This window comes from Tauraco erythrolophus, chromosome W, assembly GCF_009769465.1.
Source record: "Tauraco erythrolophus isolate bTauEry1 chromosome W, bTauEry1.pri, whole genome shotgun sequence".
In the NCBI taxonomy this organism is placed as follows: Eukaryota; Metazoa; Chordata; class Aves; order Musophagiformes; family Musophagidae; genus Tauraco; species Tauraco erythrolophus.
Genome location: NC_141497.1, coordinates 19822557 through 19837669, shown reverse-complemented (window position 1 = coordinate 19837669; position 15113 = coordinate 19822557). Strand labels below are relative to the sequence as shown.

Sequence of the window (15113 nt, the reverse complement as noted above, 5' to 3'; positions counted from 1 at the left end):
CAGTCCCCACAACTTTCCTAGTCTCCAAGGGCAGCAGAGATGCGGCAGGTACGCTGCCCGTGCTGTCCAGGGTCAGTCCCCCCTCAGATAACTCATCGTCCCCTTCAGAACCTTCACCCTCAGATTCATCAGAGCCCAGTAGTTCTTTTCCTTCTCTTCCTGCTGTCCACTTCTGCATTATATCATATAGGGAACTCCACATACATAGCAGGTCAGCTATATTCTTATGTCCAAACATGGTTTCATGAATTAACTTATCCCCTAGCAGTTTCAAAGCTTCTAGGCTAAGGGCAGTGTTAAGAGCAGCTACACACTCATGTTCTGCTGCCCAATTTAGCAATTCACAGAGTTTCATTGCTTATGTTAGCTGCCACAATCGTTATCACAGATTTGAAGGCAGGAAATACCATGCTTTCTTTCACAGAGCTTTGCTCCATCTTTTTCAGTCTAGAGTTCCATCCCCAGAGTGGGGTGCACATACCTTCTAAATTCAGTTGCAGTTGTATCACATCAGGGTCACCAAAAGTCACTCAGGAGAAGGCTGCAGCTCCAAAACAGGTTGATGCACCTCCAGCACCCAGGGGGAGAAAAAACACCCCACATTTTTGAGGAAATACCTCACCTTAAATAATTACAAATCCCTATATATAATGTGGTTTGCAAGAAGGGTCAAGGCTATTGGTCACTTGACCATCCACCTCCCAGAGTGATTGGCTGAATGCTATGACGCCCATTTCAAAACAACTTTCCCAGTGTAACAAGCTACAGGTGTTTCTTAACTAGCCTGCATGGGAAGAGAACTTTCACAGGATGCTGCAGCAGCTGGAAAATTTCTCTGCTTCTAGCTTTTTAATATCCACATCCGTTTGTGCCTATTGCCTCTTGTCCTGTCACTGGGCACCACTGAAAAGAGCCTGACTCCATCTTCTATGCACCTTCCCTTAAGGCATTTATATACATTGATAAGATCATCTCCTGCCCCAAGCCTTCTCCTCTCTAGGCTAAACAGTCCCAACTCTCTCAGCTGGGAGCCCAGACCTAGACACAGGACTCCACGTACACAGTACTCAACTGGTGCTGAATAAAGGGGAAGGATCACCTACCTGGACCTACTGGCAATATTTTGCATAATGCAGCCCAGGATACCATTAGTCCTTTTTGTGGCAAGGGCACACTGCTGGCTCATGTTCAACTTGGTGTCCACCAGGACCCACAGGTCCTTTTCTGCAAAGCTGCTTTCCAGCTGGCTGCCCCCCCCCCCAGCATGTACCAGTGCATGAGGTTGTTCCTCCCCAGGGGCAGGACTTGGCACTCCTTCTTGTTGAAGTACATGAGCTTCCTGTCAGCTCATTTCTACAGCCTGTTGATATCTCTCTGAATGGCATTCTCCAAAAAATCTTTTACAAAATAACTTTTCCTGCAGTTGCTAGGCCTTGCCAGAATAGCAGAAAAGGGGTGCTTCTAATGCATGCCCATGATCAAAAGCCATAGGGGAGGCTGTTAAAATTTAGTACCGTTAAAATAGTACCCTTTTGTCATAAACCACCTTTTGCATCTTCTGGAGGGACTTGGTTTCCATTGCCCATTTCTACTTATTCCTGACAATAGAGCACTGCTTTATCACAGTCTTTTTAGGGTCATCACTGTGTGGCTTTATGCTGTAATCCAACACAAGATCCCTCAGTGCCTCAAAATTGATCTTTTCTCTGTTGCATTTAGAGTGATGCCTTTAACCTTTAAATGATGCTTTCCTCCAGACTGCAGGTAGCAGGACCCCAGGTCCTTTTCTGCAAAGCTGTTTTCCAGCTGGTCAGTCCTCAGCCTGTACTGGTACATGGGGTTATTCTTCCTCAGGTGCAGGATTTGTTCTTTCCCCTTTTTGAACTTCATGAGGTTCCTGTCAGCCCATTTCTACAGCCTTTTGAGGTCCCTCTGGATGGCAGCATGACCCTCTGGTGTATCAGCCACTCCTCCCAGTTTGGTGTCATCAGCAAATGGCTGGGGGTACTCTCTGCTCCATCATCCAGATCATTAATGAAGATGTTGAACAGGACTGGACCCAGTATTGGCTCCTGGGGTACACCACTAGTCACTGGCCTCCAACTAGACTTTGTGCCACTGAAAGGCTTTTGCTGAATTAAGACTTTTATATAGATCTCTCCCTTTAACTTAAATCTTTATTACAGAATCACAGAATGGTTGAGGTTGGAAAGGACCACTGGAGGTCATCTACCCTGCTCAAGCAGGGTCACCTAGAGCTGGTTTCCTAAGAACACGTCAAGAAGGCTTTTGAATATCTCCAAGGGGGGAGAATCCACAACCTCCCTGGGAAATCTGTTCCAGTGCTCAGTCACCCTCATAGTGAAAAAGTGTTTCCTGATGTTGCAGATGGAACCTCTTTGTTTCAGTTTGTGCCCATTGCCTCTTGTGCTTTCACTGGGCACCACTGAAAAGAGCCTGGCTCCATCTTCTATGCACCTTTTCTTCAGGTATTTGCACACATAATGAGATTTCCCCCTGAGCCTCTGGGCTAAACAGCCCCAGCTCTCTTGGCCAACTAGACTTTGTGCCACTGATCACCACCCTCTGGGCTCAGCCATTCAGCCAGTTTTCAATCCACCTCACTGCTCATCCAGCCCATATTTCAACAACTTCTCTATGAGGACCTTATGGGAGACAGCATCAAAGGCTTTCCTGAAGTCTAGGTAGAGTATATCCACTGCTCTCCTCTGATCTACCAGGCCAGTTATTTCATTGTAGAAGGTTATTAAGTTTTTCAAGCATGACTTTCCCTTGGTGAATCCATGCTGACTACACCTGATTATTTTCTTGTCATTCACGTGCTGGGAAATGGTTCCCAGGATTAGTTGCTCCATCACCTTCCCAGGGATAGAGGTGAAGCTGACCAGCCTGTAGTCACCCAGGTCCTCCTTCTTGAAGATTGGAGTGATTTTTGCTTTCCTCCGGTCCTTGGGCACCTCTCCTAATTGCCAGGATCATTCAAAGATTATTGAGAATGGCGCCACAATGACATCAGACAGCTCCCTCAGCACTCATGGGTGCATCCTTGTCGTGGGTTAGGTCGAATCCCACACACAGCCGGTCACTCCCCCTCCCCCACCCCCAGGAATGAGGGAGAGAATTAAAGGATAAACGGGAAACCCGTGGGTTGAGATAAGAACAATTTAATACAGATGATTTAATACAATGTAGGTGCTCACCACCCCCTCGTATGCGAAACCCGTCTCGTCCCGAAGCTGCAATCCCAGACGAACGCGAGGCCCCGAAATAGAGAGGGGCAGAGAGAGAGAGATAGTACTCTGAGAGTGGGAGTACTGGGAGAGAGAGGAAAAAGAAAGAAAAACAATAGAGCAACAGCGCAGCAAGCGCAAAAGAGGCGAAAGAGCCAAAGCGCAAAAGCCCTTCTGTCCGGCTGACCCTCACTTTTATACTGGGCATGATGCTGCATGATATGGAATACTAATTGGCCAGTTTGGCCTCAGTCTTAAGTTCCACCACAAATCACAAGGGGAATCGTGTCCCCCTTGTCCCAACTATGCTCCCCCCTTATCCCGCCGTGCTTCTGCACTCCGGCCGGAACACGACACACTGAAAAGTCCTTGGAGTTTCACGTCCAACCACAAACATCAACTTGCTATCAGCATTCTTCTCAGAGCAAGCCTCTGAGTAAAACCAAAACATGGAGCTCTTCTAGCTGCTAAAAAGAAGAGCTAACCCAGTCCCAGCTAAAACTGGGATAATCCTATTAGGGCCCATTAGGATAAGGTCTTTCTAATATTATACCGACTTAGTAAATGAAGCTTCTGTGATGCTTGGACTTAGTTAAGCTTTCTAGGAAGCTTAGTGTGGTTAGCTCTTTTTAAGCTTTGCTTAAAACTTTTAAAAACTAGATATAGTTTATATCAGCATATATTTTCACTAAGATATTACTTATCTTTCAGTGTTACTATTTCCAATAATTCTGTTTCACTGAATATTTCATCTGTATTTTGGAATATTTTGTGATTATATTGGATTGTATTTTTTCAGTTGAGTCTTATTTTGAAAGTAGAAGTCATGTAAGGTTTCAGAAAGGAAAGTTAGGGGATTAACCTGGCCAAGGAAGAGAAGTTTGCTACAATATTTTGTACAGACTGAAGAGGTGATGCATATGTTGTGAAAGCCGATGCAGATGATTCTGCAGTGATTGAGACAGGGTATGAAGGAGATGCTGGTTTAGAGAGAAAAGGATAGATGATGAAAGTGTTGAGAAAAGGTCAGGAATTTTAAAGGAATTTAATGTGTAGGGTGAGGAAAAGGAACAATAAAGATGTGAATCTAGTATACCACTAGGAAATGTGATGAAGAATATGCGTAAGATAGGTGTTTTTCCACTGTAGGAAAAGAAAGGGCTATCAGGCATTAAAACAATCTCTTTGATGAAGAAGAGTGGTTTTTCTCTGAAAAATTAACTATATATATTATATATTTGCTTAAATTTGAAATTTGAATTGGTGTACACATGCTTTAGGAGCAGACTGCTTTAGGTAAAGATGAAAATATCAGAAGAAATAAGGTATTTTTAAAAATCCTTTCCTGTAGTTATGGGGGGGGATAATTTCTCAATGTCTAAATTATTTTCTGCTAAAATAAATCTTTTCTTTGCACACTGACAATATAACTATGACTTTAATGAAAGTCTGAATATGGTGCTCTGATGCAGAAAAAAAAAAGTCCTTAATGAAAAACTAAGATTCCCTTCTGAGTGTAGTGACAGTGGTTTCATAGGTGTTTTCAAGCAACACAGCAATTGTCATATTTAGCACCTTGAATGGTGAAGGGAGAAACCTATACATGTGCAAGTAAAAAGTAGCAAAAGTAAGGCCAAAAGTGAAGAGCATAATTAAACGCCATTTAACATCCTGCAGAATTTTTCTTACTCTTACGTTTCCTCAAATATGATTTTCCACTCATGTATCATTTCTATTTTAACATGCACTCTTAAACATGGGGTAGCAAGCTTATAAGGATTTTAAATTAATCTCACTGACCTTATGTTGGGGGTTAGGCCGCTCTGGCAACCAAACCCTACACAGTCGCTCACTCCCTCTCCCCCACCCCCAGGAATGAGGGAGAGAATTAAAGGAGAAAACGGGAAACCTGTGAGTTGAGATAAGAACAATTTAATACAGATGATTTAATACACAGTGTAGATGCTCACCACTCCCTCTTATCCGAAGCCCATCTCGTCCCGAAGCTGCAATCCTGGATGAACGCGAGGCCCCGAAACAGAGAGGGAGAGACAGTACTCCGAGAGCGGGAGTACTGGAAGGCGGGGGGGGGAGAAGGCAATAGAGCAAAAGCGCAGAAGCGCAAAGGAGCAAAAGCGGCGAAAGAGCCAAAGCGCAAAAGCCCTTCTGTCCGGCTGCCCCTCACTTTTATACTGGGCATGACGCTGCATGATATGGAATACTGATTGGCCAGTTTGGCCTCAATCTTAAGTTCCACCACAAATCACAAGGGGAATCATGGCCCCCTTGTCCCAGCTATGCTCCCCCCTTATCCCGCCGTGCTTCTGCACTCCGGCCGGAACACAGCACACTGAAAAGTCCTTGGAGTTTCACTTCCAACCACAAACATCAGCTTGCGATCAACATTCTTCTCAGAGCGAGCCTCTGAGTAAAACCAAAACACGGAGCTCTTCTAGCTGCTAAAAAGAAGAGCCAACACTGTCCCAGCTAAAACCAGGACAGTATCCACCCCTTATTCCATACCATGCATGTCATGTTCAAACCTTCTATATATACTATTCCCTTAGTCCATGGGTCATCCCTCCAAAATGTGTCTTCATCTGTTGTAGTAGTTTCTCAGGGCAGGAAAGATGATGTGGAATTCGCTCAGTCGGTAGAGCAGATGACATGTAGTCTTTGTTGTGTGTGACGTCTGCAGCTCGTAGTTGGTGTATCCAGCAACAGTCCATGTCCGCCGTCTGCAGGTTGAAGATGTTGATCTCAAAGAAGCTGCTGGGTGTCTGGAATCAGTTCTGTCAAAGTTCATTCTTCATTAATCTGGATGATTCTTAATACAATGGCATTAGTATAATATGACAACCATAGCAATGATGGTATGCAGTGACAAGGTTACTTAGCAATTAATATCACACAATTCAATTCATTTTATCATCTATTTTCACCCAACATCAAATCCCCTTGAGGTACACATCGGACTTCCCCGTCCTTCTGCATCACCCACCAAGTGCACCCAGGTCCCTGAGCAAAAGCAATCCCACGAATGGGTTTACCTTTACCCGAGGCAGGAATAACCCAAACTGTCTTCCCCAGTATATTCCTCATGTGCACTACAGGGACTTTATCTCCTTCTACAGTACGTAAAAGTCCTGATTGGGCAGGACCAGCTCGATTGGCAGATCCTCTAGTGTTGACTAACCAGGTGGCTTTTGCTAAATGTGTATCCCAATGTTTGAAAGTTTCACCACTCGTTGCTTTCAGTGTGGTTTTTAGCAGTCTGTTATCATTCAATCTTCCCAGAAGCTGGTGCATGATAGGGGATGTGATATACCCACTCGATGCCATGCTCTTTGGCCCAGGTGTCTATAAGATTGTTACGGAAATGAGTCCCGTTGTCTGACTCAATTCTTTCTGGGGTGCCATGCCGCCACAAGACTTGCTTTTCAAGGCCCAAGATAGTGTTCCGGGTGGTGCATGGGGCACAGCATAGGTTTCCAGCCATCCAGTGGTTGCTTCCACTATTGTGAGCACGTAACGGTTGCCACTACAAGTTTGTGGAAGTGTGACATAGTCAATTTGCCAAGCCTCTCCATACTGATATTTCAACCAACGCCCTCCATACCAAAGAGGTTTCAACCGCTTGGCTTGCTTGATTGCAGCACACGTTTCACATTCATGGATAACCACTGCAGTAGTGTCCATAGTTAAGTCCACCCCTCGATCATGAGCCCATCTGTATGTGGCATCTCTTCCTTCATGGCCTGAGGCATCATGGGCCCAACGAGCTAGAAATTTTTCACCTTTATGTTGCCAGTCCAGATCCACCTGAGCCACTTTAATCTTGGCGGCCTGATCCACCTGTTGATTGTTTTGGTGTTCTTCCGTGGCCCGACTCTTGGGTACATGGGCATCTACATGACGTACTTTTACAATCAGCTTCTCTACTCGAGCAGCAATGTCTTTCCACAACGGGGCAGCCCAGATGGGTTTACCTCTGCGTTGCCAGCTGCTCTGCTTCCATTGCCGTAGCCATCCCCAAAGGGCATTTGCTACCATCCAAGAGTCGGTATAGAGATAGAGCATTGGCCACTTTTCTCGTTCAGCGATGTCTAAAGCCAGTTGGATGGCTTTCACCTCTGCGAACTGACTTGATTCGCCTTCTCCTTCGGTAGCTTCTGCGACCCGTCGAGTAGGACTCCATACAGCAGCTTTCCATTTGCGATGTTTTCCTACAAGGCGACAGGATCCGTCCGTAAACAGAGCGTATTTCTTCTCATTGTCTGATAGTTCATTATAAGGTGGAGCCTCCTCAGCACGTGTCACCTCCTCCTCCTCTGGTGACATTCCAAAGTCTTTACCTTCAGCCCAGTTAGTGATCACTTCCAAAATTCCTGGGCGATTGAGGTTTCCTATCCGAGCTCTTTGTGTGATCAGCGCGATCCACTTGCTCCATGTGGCATCAGTTGCGTGGTGTGTAGACGGGACGCTCCCTTTGAACATCCAGCCGAGCACTGGCAATCGGGGTGCCAGGAGCAACTGTGCTTCTGTACCAATCACTTCAGAAGCAGCTCGGACTCCTTCATATGCTGCCAATATCTCTTTTTCAGTTGGAGTATAGTTGGCTTCGGATCCTTTGTATCCTCGACTCCAAAACCCAAGAGGTCGACCTCGCGTCTCCCCTGGCGCTTTTTGCCAGAGACTCCAGGTGGGACCATTCTCCCCGGCTGCAGTGTAGAGCACGTTTCTGACATCTTGTCCTGTCCGGACTGGTCCCAGGGCTACCGCATGGACTATTTCTTGTTTAATTTGTTCAAAGGCTTGTTTTTGCTCTGGGCCCCATTCAAAATTATTCTTCTTTCGGGTTATTTGGTAGAGGGGTTTTACAATCTGGCTGTAGTCGGGAATATGCATTCGCCAGAAACCCACAATGCCTAAGAAAGCTTGTGCTTCCTTTTTGTTGGTTGGTGGGGACATAGCTGTTATTTTATTGATCACGTCCATCGGAATCTGACGACGCCCATCTTGCCATTTTATTCCCAAAAACTGAATCTCCTGGACAGGTCCCTTGACTTTACTCTGTTTTATGGCAAAGCCTGCTTTCAGAAGGATTTGGATTATCTTTTCACCTTTCTCAAAAACTTCTTCTGCTGTGTTGCCCCATACAATGATGTCATCAATGTATTGCAAATGTTCTGGGGCTTCACCCTGTTCCAGTGTGGTCTGGATCAGTCCATGGCAAATAGTGGGGCTGTGTTTCCACCCCTGGGGCAGTCGATTCCAGGTATACTGGATGCCTCTCCAAGTGAAAGCAAACTGTGGCCTGCATTCCGGTGCCAAAGGAATTGAGAAAAACGCATTAGCGATATCAATTGTAGCGTACCACCTGGCTGCCTTTGACTCCAGTTCATACTGAAGTTCCAGCATATCTGGCACGGCAGCACTCAATGGTGGTGTAACTTCATTCAAGCCACGATAGTCTACCGTCAGCCTCCACTCGCCATTGGACTTACGTACAGGCCATATAGGGCTGTTAAAAGGTGAGCGGGTCTTTGTGATGACTCCTTGACTCTCCAGTTGACGAATCAACTTATGGATAGGAATTAGAGAGTCTCGGTTGGTACGATATTGCCGTCGGTGCACTGTTGTATTAGCAATTGGCACCTGTTGTTCTTCGACCCTCAGTAATCCCACAGCAGAAGGGTCCATTGAGAGACCAGGCAAAGTAGACAGCTGTCTGCCTTCTTCTGTCTCTATTGCAGCTATGTCAAAAGCCCACCGATACCCTTTTGGGTCCTTGTAATACCCTCTCTTAAGATAATCTATGCCAAGGATGCACGGTGCTTCTGGGCCGGTTACAATAGGGTGTTTTTGCCACTGCTCTCCAGTTAGGCTCACTTCAGCCTCTAACACAGTCAGTTGTTGAGACCCCCCTGTCACTCCAGAAATACAGATGGATTCTGCCCCTCTAAAGTTTGACGGTATCAAGGTGCATTGGGCACCAGTGTCCACTAGAGCCTTATACTTTCTGGGGTATGATGTGCCAGGCCACCGAATCCACACAGTCCAGTAAACTCGATTATCCCTCTCCTCCACCTGGCTGGAGGCAGGTCCCCTCTAATGCCTATTTATCATATTCATCAGAGGAATCAGCAGGAATAGAGTCAGGGTTGCTAGGAGGATCACCCTCCCATTTTGACTAGGGGACTTCTCACTATAGACTGGGGCAACAGCTGTCCTGGAGGAATTGGAGAAAATTCTATTCCTGTTGGTTCTTCCTCCCAACTGGCGTACCCTTGCCTCTAAAGCGGAGGTGGGTTTTCCATCCCACCTTCTCATGTCTTCTCCATGATCACGGAGGTAGAACCACAGCTCACCCCGTGATCTGTACCGTCTCTCTTGTCTCTCTCGAGGAGGGTAACGCCTGGTTCTAACAGCTGAAATTCTAGAACGTTCAGGTGGTGGGAAATCTACTTTTTCTCTTAATTCTCGGACCTCCTCAGACAGCTTTTCCACAGCCGCAACACAGGCTCGTATAGAAGTATTATCATCATATCGTCGGAGGTAAGTGGCCAGATTACCTATGGTTGGTGGTGTATCATCGTCTCCGAAGTCCATTATTGCCAATGAGGTGAAATACGCTGGTGGCGCGCTCCATAGAATCTTTTGCCACATCGGTCGTGTGCACCGGACGTCATCTCGATCCTCGCATATTGGTCCGCTTCTCGAGTCAAAATAAATCAACTCTCGCACAGCCAGTTCTCTCAGATACTGAATAGCTTTTTCTATGTTGGTCCACTTGCTTACGTTACATGGCACCTCGTCCTTGTAGGGATACCTTTCCTTTACAGCTGCCAGGAGCCGTCTCCAGAGGCTGTAAACTTGTGTCTGTCTTCCAATTGCTTTATCAATGCCTCCATCCATAGCAAGGACTCCTAGCTGCCTGGCTTCTTTACCATCTAACTCCAGACTATTGGCCCCCATGTCCCAGCATCTGAGCAACCAAGTGACAATGGGCTCACCTCTAAGACGGCCATAATCTTTTCTAATATCTCGCAGCTCACTCATTTTTAGAGATCGGGTGGTTATTGTCTCATTTATGACATCACTTCTTGTCCATTGAGATTTTCTCTGGGGCGAAACAGAATGTTCCCGCTTCATGTCTCGTTGTCGTGATGGCCCCGGTTGCTCTTCATCGTCATCATCCTCTCCTCTACGTTCTGCCTTTCGTACACATTTCCTTGGTTGCTCTTCCTCCAATTGTTGTGATGGCTCTGGTTGCTCTTCTTCATCTGGTTGTTGTGATGGCCCTGTCTCTCCTTCATCATCGTCTCCTCCATGTTCTAACTTTTGTACACATCTTCTTTTTCTTATGGGGGCAACTGATACCGTTGTAGTCTGAACAGCTATAGTGCTTGTCATGGAGGTCGAGATGGCAAGCACAATAGCACGAGAAATAAATTGATATACACCCCTAAATGGTCGATTGACTTTGAATATATATATAATTAAGCATATATTCAGAAGACCTTGTAGCAAAATCAAACCCGTTAAATTATTCCAATGATGTTCAGCATTATCAAAATCAACATAAGCTTTTGTAAATGAGAAGTCACTGGTATAATTGGCAATGACATCAGCCAGGTGACGCTCAAAGTTAATAAATGAGCTCCACATCACCATCCCCCTCTGCACCACCGAACATAGACTGAGCTGGTCCCAACACCCATTATCTTATCAGCGTTACACAGTACAGTTTCGCAAACCCCTTAATTAACGATAACCTGCTTTTCATACCAGTCCAGCACCCAGAGCTAGAAAACCGAGTAAACATCCCGCCTAATATCATATAAGGCAGATAAGGCACTAAATTATAGATTTCTGGTAACATATATGAGAGTATTACAAACAACATTCCGGCCAGCAACATCCAGGAAAAACACAATGGCCAATCACAGCAATTTACTTTCATTTTCTCAACCCCTCGGGCCCCACATTGGGCGCCAAATAAGACTGTCGTGGGTTAGGCCACTCCGGCAACCAAACCCTACACAGTCGCTCACTCACCCTCCCCCAGCCCCAGGGATGAGGGAGAGAATTAAAGGAGAAACGGGAAACCCGTGGGTTGAGATAAGAACAATTTAATACAGATAAGTACTACACAGTGTAGATGCTGCAATCCTGGACGAACACGAGGCCCCGAAATAGAGAGGGAGAGAGAGAGAGTACTCCGAGAGTGGGAGTACTGGGAGAGAGAGAGAAAAAAAAACAGGCAATAGAGCAACAGCGCAGCAAGCGCAAAGGAGCAAAAGCGGCGAAAGAGCCAAAGCGCAAAAGCCCTTCTGTCCGGCTGCCCCTCACTTTTATACTGGGCATGACGCTGCACGATATGGAATACTAATTGGCCAGTTTGGCCCTCAGTCTTAAGTTCCACCACAAATCACAAGGGGAATCGTGGCCCCCTTGTCCCAACTATGCTCCCCCCTTATCCCGCCGTGCCTCTGCACTCCGGCCAGAACATGGCACACTGAAAAGTCAATTTATGTAATGGTTCACATGGGCAATCAGCAAACTGCTGATTTTTCTATTTAACTATCAAAAAGTGTACATTTCATTACTGCTGACTGACAGAAACATCTGTTTTTCTGTCACACTTGAACAGTCTTATTCAAAGAAATGTGGTTTTTTTCAGAATTAAGGGTTTTATATAAATTTTTCCTTAGGTGTCATGGTTTAACCCTAGCTGGCAACTAAGCACCACACAGATGCTCACTCACTCCTCTCCCCCGCAGTGGGATGGGAGAAGAGAATTGGAAGAGTAAAAGAGAAAACTCGTGGGTTGAGATAAAAAGAGTTCAATAATTTAAAAGTATAATAATAATAATAATTATTAATAATAATAATAAATAATTGCAAGGAAAAAAAGGAAAAAATAATAAAGAGAGAGAAAAATAAAACCCAAGAAAGACGAGTGATGCAAATGAAAACAATTGCTCACCACCAACCTACTCATGCCCAGCAAGTCCCTGAGCAGTAGCCCCCCCCCCAACCAACCTTCCTCCTAGTTTATTGCTGAGCATGACATCTTATGGTATGGAATATTCCTTTGGTCAGTTTGGGTCAGCTGTCTCAGCTGTGTCCCTTCCCAACTTCTCGTGCACCCCCAGCTTCCTCGCTGGTGAGGTGGTGTGAGAAGCAGAAAAGGCCTTGACTGTGTAATCACTGCTCAGCACTAACTAAAACATCCCTGTATTATCAACACTGTTTCCAGCACAAATCGAAAACATAGCCCCATACTAGCTACTATGGAGAACATGAACTCTATCCCAGCCAAAATCAGTACATTAGGTTAACAATGAAGTTTAGAATCTTGTTTTGAAGTATATGAGTTAATGGTGGAAAAGGAGGAGTAGGAATTTAATTGAATGTAGTGAGGATGATGAAGGTGTCCTAACTAAAATGTTCTTAAAGAGCTCTTGTAGATGATGCATCACATGCATGAGAACCAGATTCTTCTAGGATTACACTGAATTTTTTTAGGACCTACTCTGACAGGTCAAAGGTTGCCTGTTAACAGCACATGTAAGTTGTGATTTAGAGGCTTTTATTGTATAGAGTTAAATTGGAGTAAAATAAACCCCAGAAAAGCAGCATACAGATTACCAAATGAAGTTTTCTTCCTTACTAAATATAGTTCTTAAGCTTTGTGTGAAGCATACAGTTCTTGTTCTTGTGCTTTCCAGATGGTTCTGTCTTTGGCATTGAAAATACCCATACTCTCAAGGGCACGCATCTCCAATGTTAGTACTCCACTTAGCATATTACAGACTTGCAGCACAATATTACATTCTGTGTTATTTAGATGTCCCATGACTGAGAGTATTGTTTAGAAACCATTAGATGCACTGAAGCACTAGTCATTCTTTTTATAAGGTAAACTATCCTATATTTCTGATGTTCTTGTTTACAGGTACAGCAAGTACAGACTGTGCAACAGGTACAGCATGTCTACCCAGCCCAGGTTCAGTATGTGGAGGGAAGTGACACAGTCTACACAAATGGAACTATGTAAGTTGGTTATTGATAAAAATTAGAGTGTTTACTAAAATATGAAGTTAAATGTACATTCTTTTAATGACATCATATGGGCTACTGTATTTTAAGTAGCAGAGAAAAATGTTTGAACAAAAACTTTATTTTTTGCAATTTTAAATCATTATTTGGGTGAAAACAAGTTGAATTCACATCACTTGAATTTATCTAAAATGAATTCAGGTAATTGTTACAGTTAGACATAGTGTGAAGCTATATATGCAGCATTTTGTTGTTTGGAGAAAAAAACTTTATGGACAAGTTTTGTTTATGGACAAGCTTTAAGTTATGCTGATAGGAAGGATTGTCGCTGTATGTCACTGTTGAGACGGACACGACATACACAAGTTCAAGTAGTATTCATCAGTGTATGTCTATTTATTGCAGGTTTCAGCATGCTTTTATACTAATTCTAACAGTGCACGTGACATAAGCAATTAGGTGATTGGTTAACTATAGCTGTTCACGCGCCTTAGCCTAATACATGATTGGTGATCACGCGCTCTATATAACCCAAGTCAAATTCATTCCATCATGCAATTAGTGCAAAAACACAGTCCAGTTTCTTATCTTACAGTTCCTCCTTATCTTACGGTTCCCTGGCTCTCCCAGCACCTGCAAGTTGTTTCCATTTCTTCTGTTCAGGGAGTCTCCAGATCTTCAGGGGTACACAGCAATCTCTCCAAGGTCAATTTCTTCATCTTCTGTCCTGGGATCCATGGACCCGCTGTAGTTTCCCACAAAGGATTATCTAAATTTGTCGTAATATGATCATCTGTGTAATAAAGTCTTAATGTGGGCCTCCTATTCTTCTAGTTGAAATTCTACTGCCAATTTCCTAAATTGCTGAGGCAGCTGCAGTCATTACTTACAGAAAAACAATTATGTAATTTCTTTACTGTGTTTAGTGCAATGAGATACATATTTTTTTTTTCCAAAGGAAAGAAGAAAGGGAGAGGAATGAGAATATGTCCTTTTGCTTCTCTCAGACTCTTCTATTTTCTGTGCTTTTCTTGCTTCAATGAACATGCTTTCCTGCCATCAAGTTACTTTCTCCTATGTGCAAACTTAAAATCATAGAATAATTTAGGTCAAAAGAGACCTCTGGAGGTTATATAGTACAACCCTCACACACACTCAGAGTAGGTGTCGTGGGTTAGGTTGAACCACCACACACACACACAGCCGGTCACTACCCCTCCCCCACCCCCAGGAATGAGGGAGAGAATTAAAGGATAAACGGGAAACCCGTGGGTTGAGATAAGAGTGATTTAATACAGATGATTTAATACAATGTAGGTGCTCACCACCCCCTCATATGCGAAGCCCGTCTCGTCCCGAAAACTGCAAATCCCGGACGAACGCGAGGCCCCGAAATAGAGAGGGGCAGAGAGGGAGAGATAGTACTCCGAGAGTGGGAGTACTGGGAGAGAGAGAGAGGAAAGGAAAAAAAGAAAAGCAATAGAGCGAAAAAAAACCACAGCAAGCGCAAAAGAGCAAAAGCGGCAAAAGCGCAAAAGCCAAAGCGCAAAAGCCCTTCTTCCCATCTGACCCTCGCTTTTATACTGGGCATGACGCTGCATGATATGGAATACTAATTGGCCAGTTTGGCCTCAATCTTAAGTTCCACCACAAATCACAAGGGGAATCGTGTCCCCCTTGTCCCAACTATGCTCCCCCCTTATCCCGCCGTGTTTCTGCACTCCGGCACACTGAAAAGTCCTTGGCAGCTTGTTATCAGCGTTCTTCTCAGAGTGAGCCTCTGAGTAAAACCAA

At 44.6% G+C, this 15113-nt stretch overlaps 1 protein-coding gene across 1 annotated transcript in view; it reads left to right on the top strand.

Annotated features, from left to right (window-relative positions):
* The window catches only part of LOC147526259 (transcription factor RFX3-like), a 150572-nt gene that overhangs the window by 7481 nt on the left and 127978 nt on the right, over window positions 1-15113 (top strand). The window contains exon 2 of the mRNA XM_086630164.1: window positions 13216-13313. Within this exon, the coding sequence (XP_086486290.1) occupies window positions 13216-13313 (98 nt within the window). The remainder of the gene's footprint in view (window positions 1-13215; window positions 13314-15113) is intronic.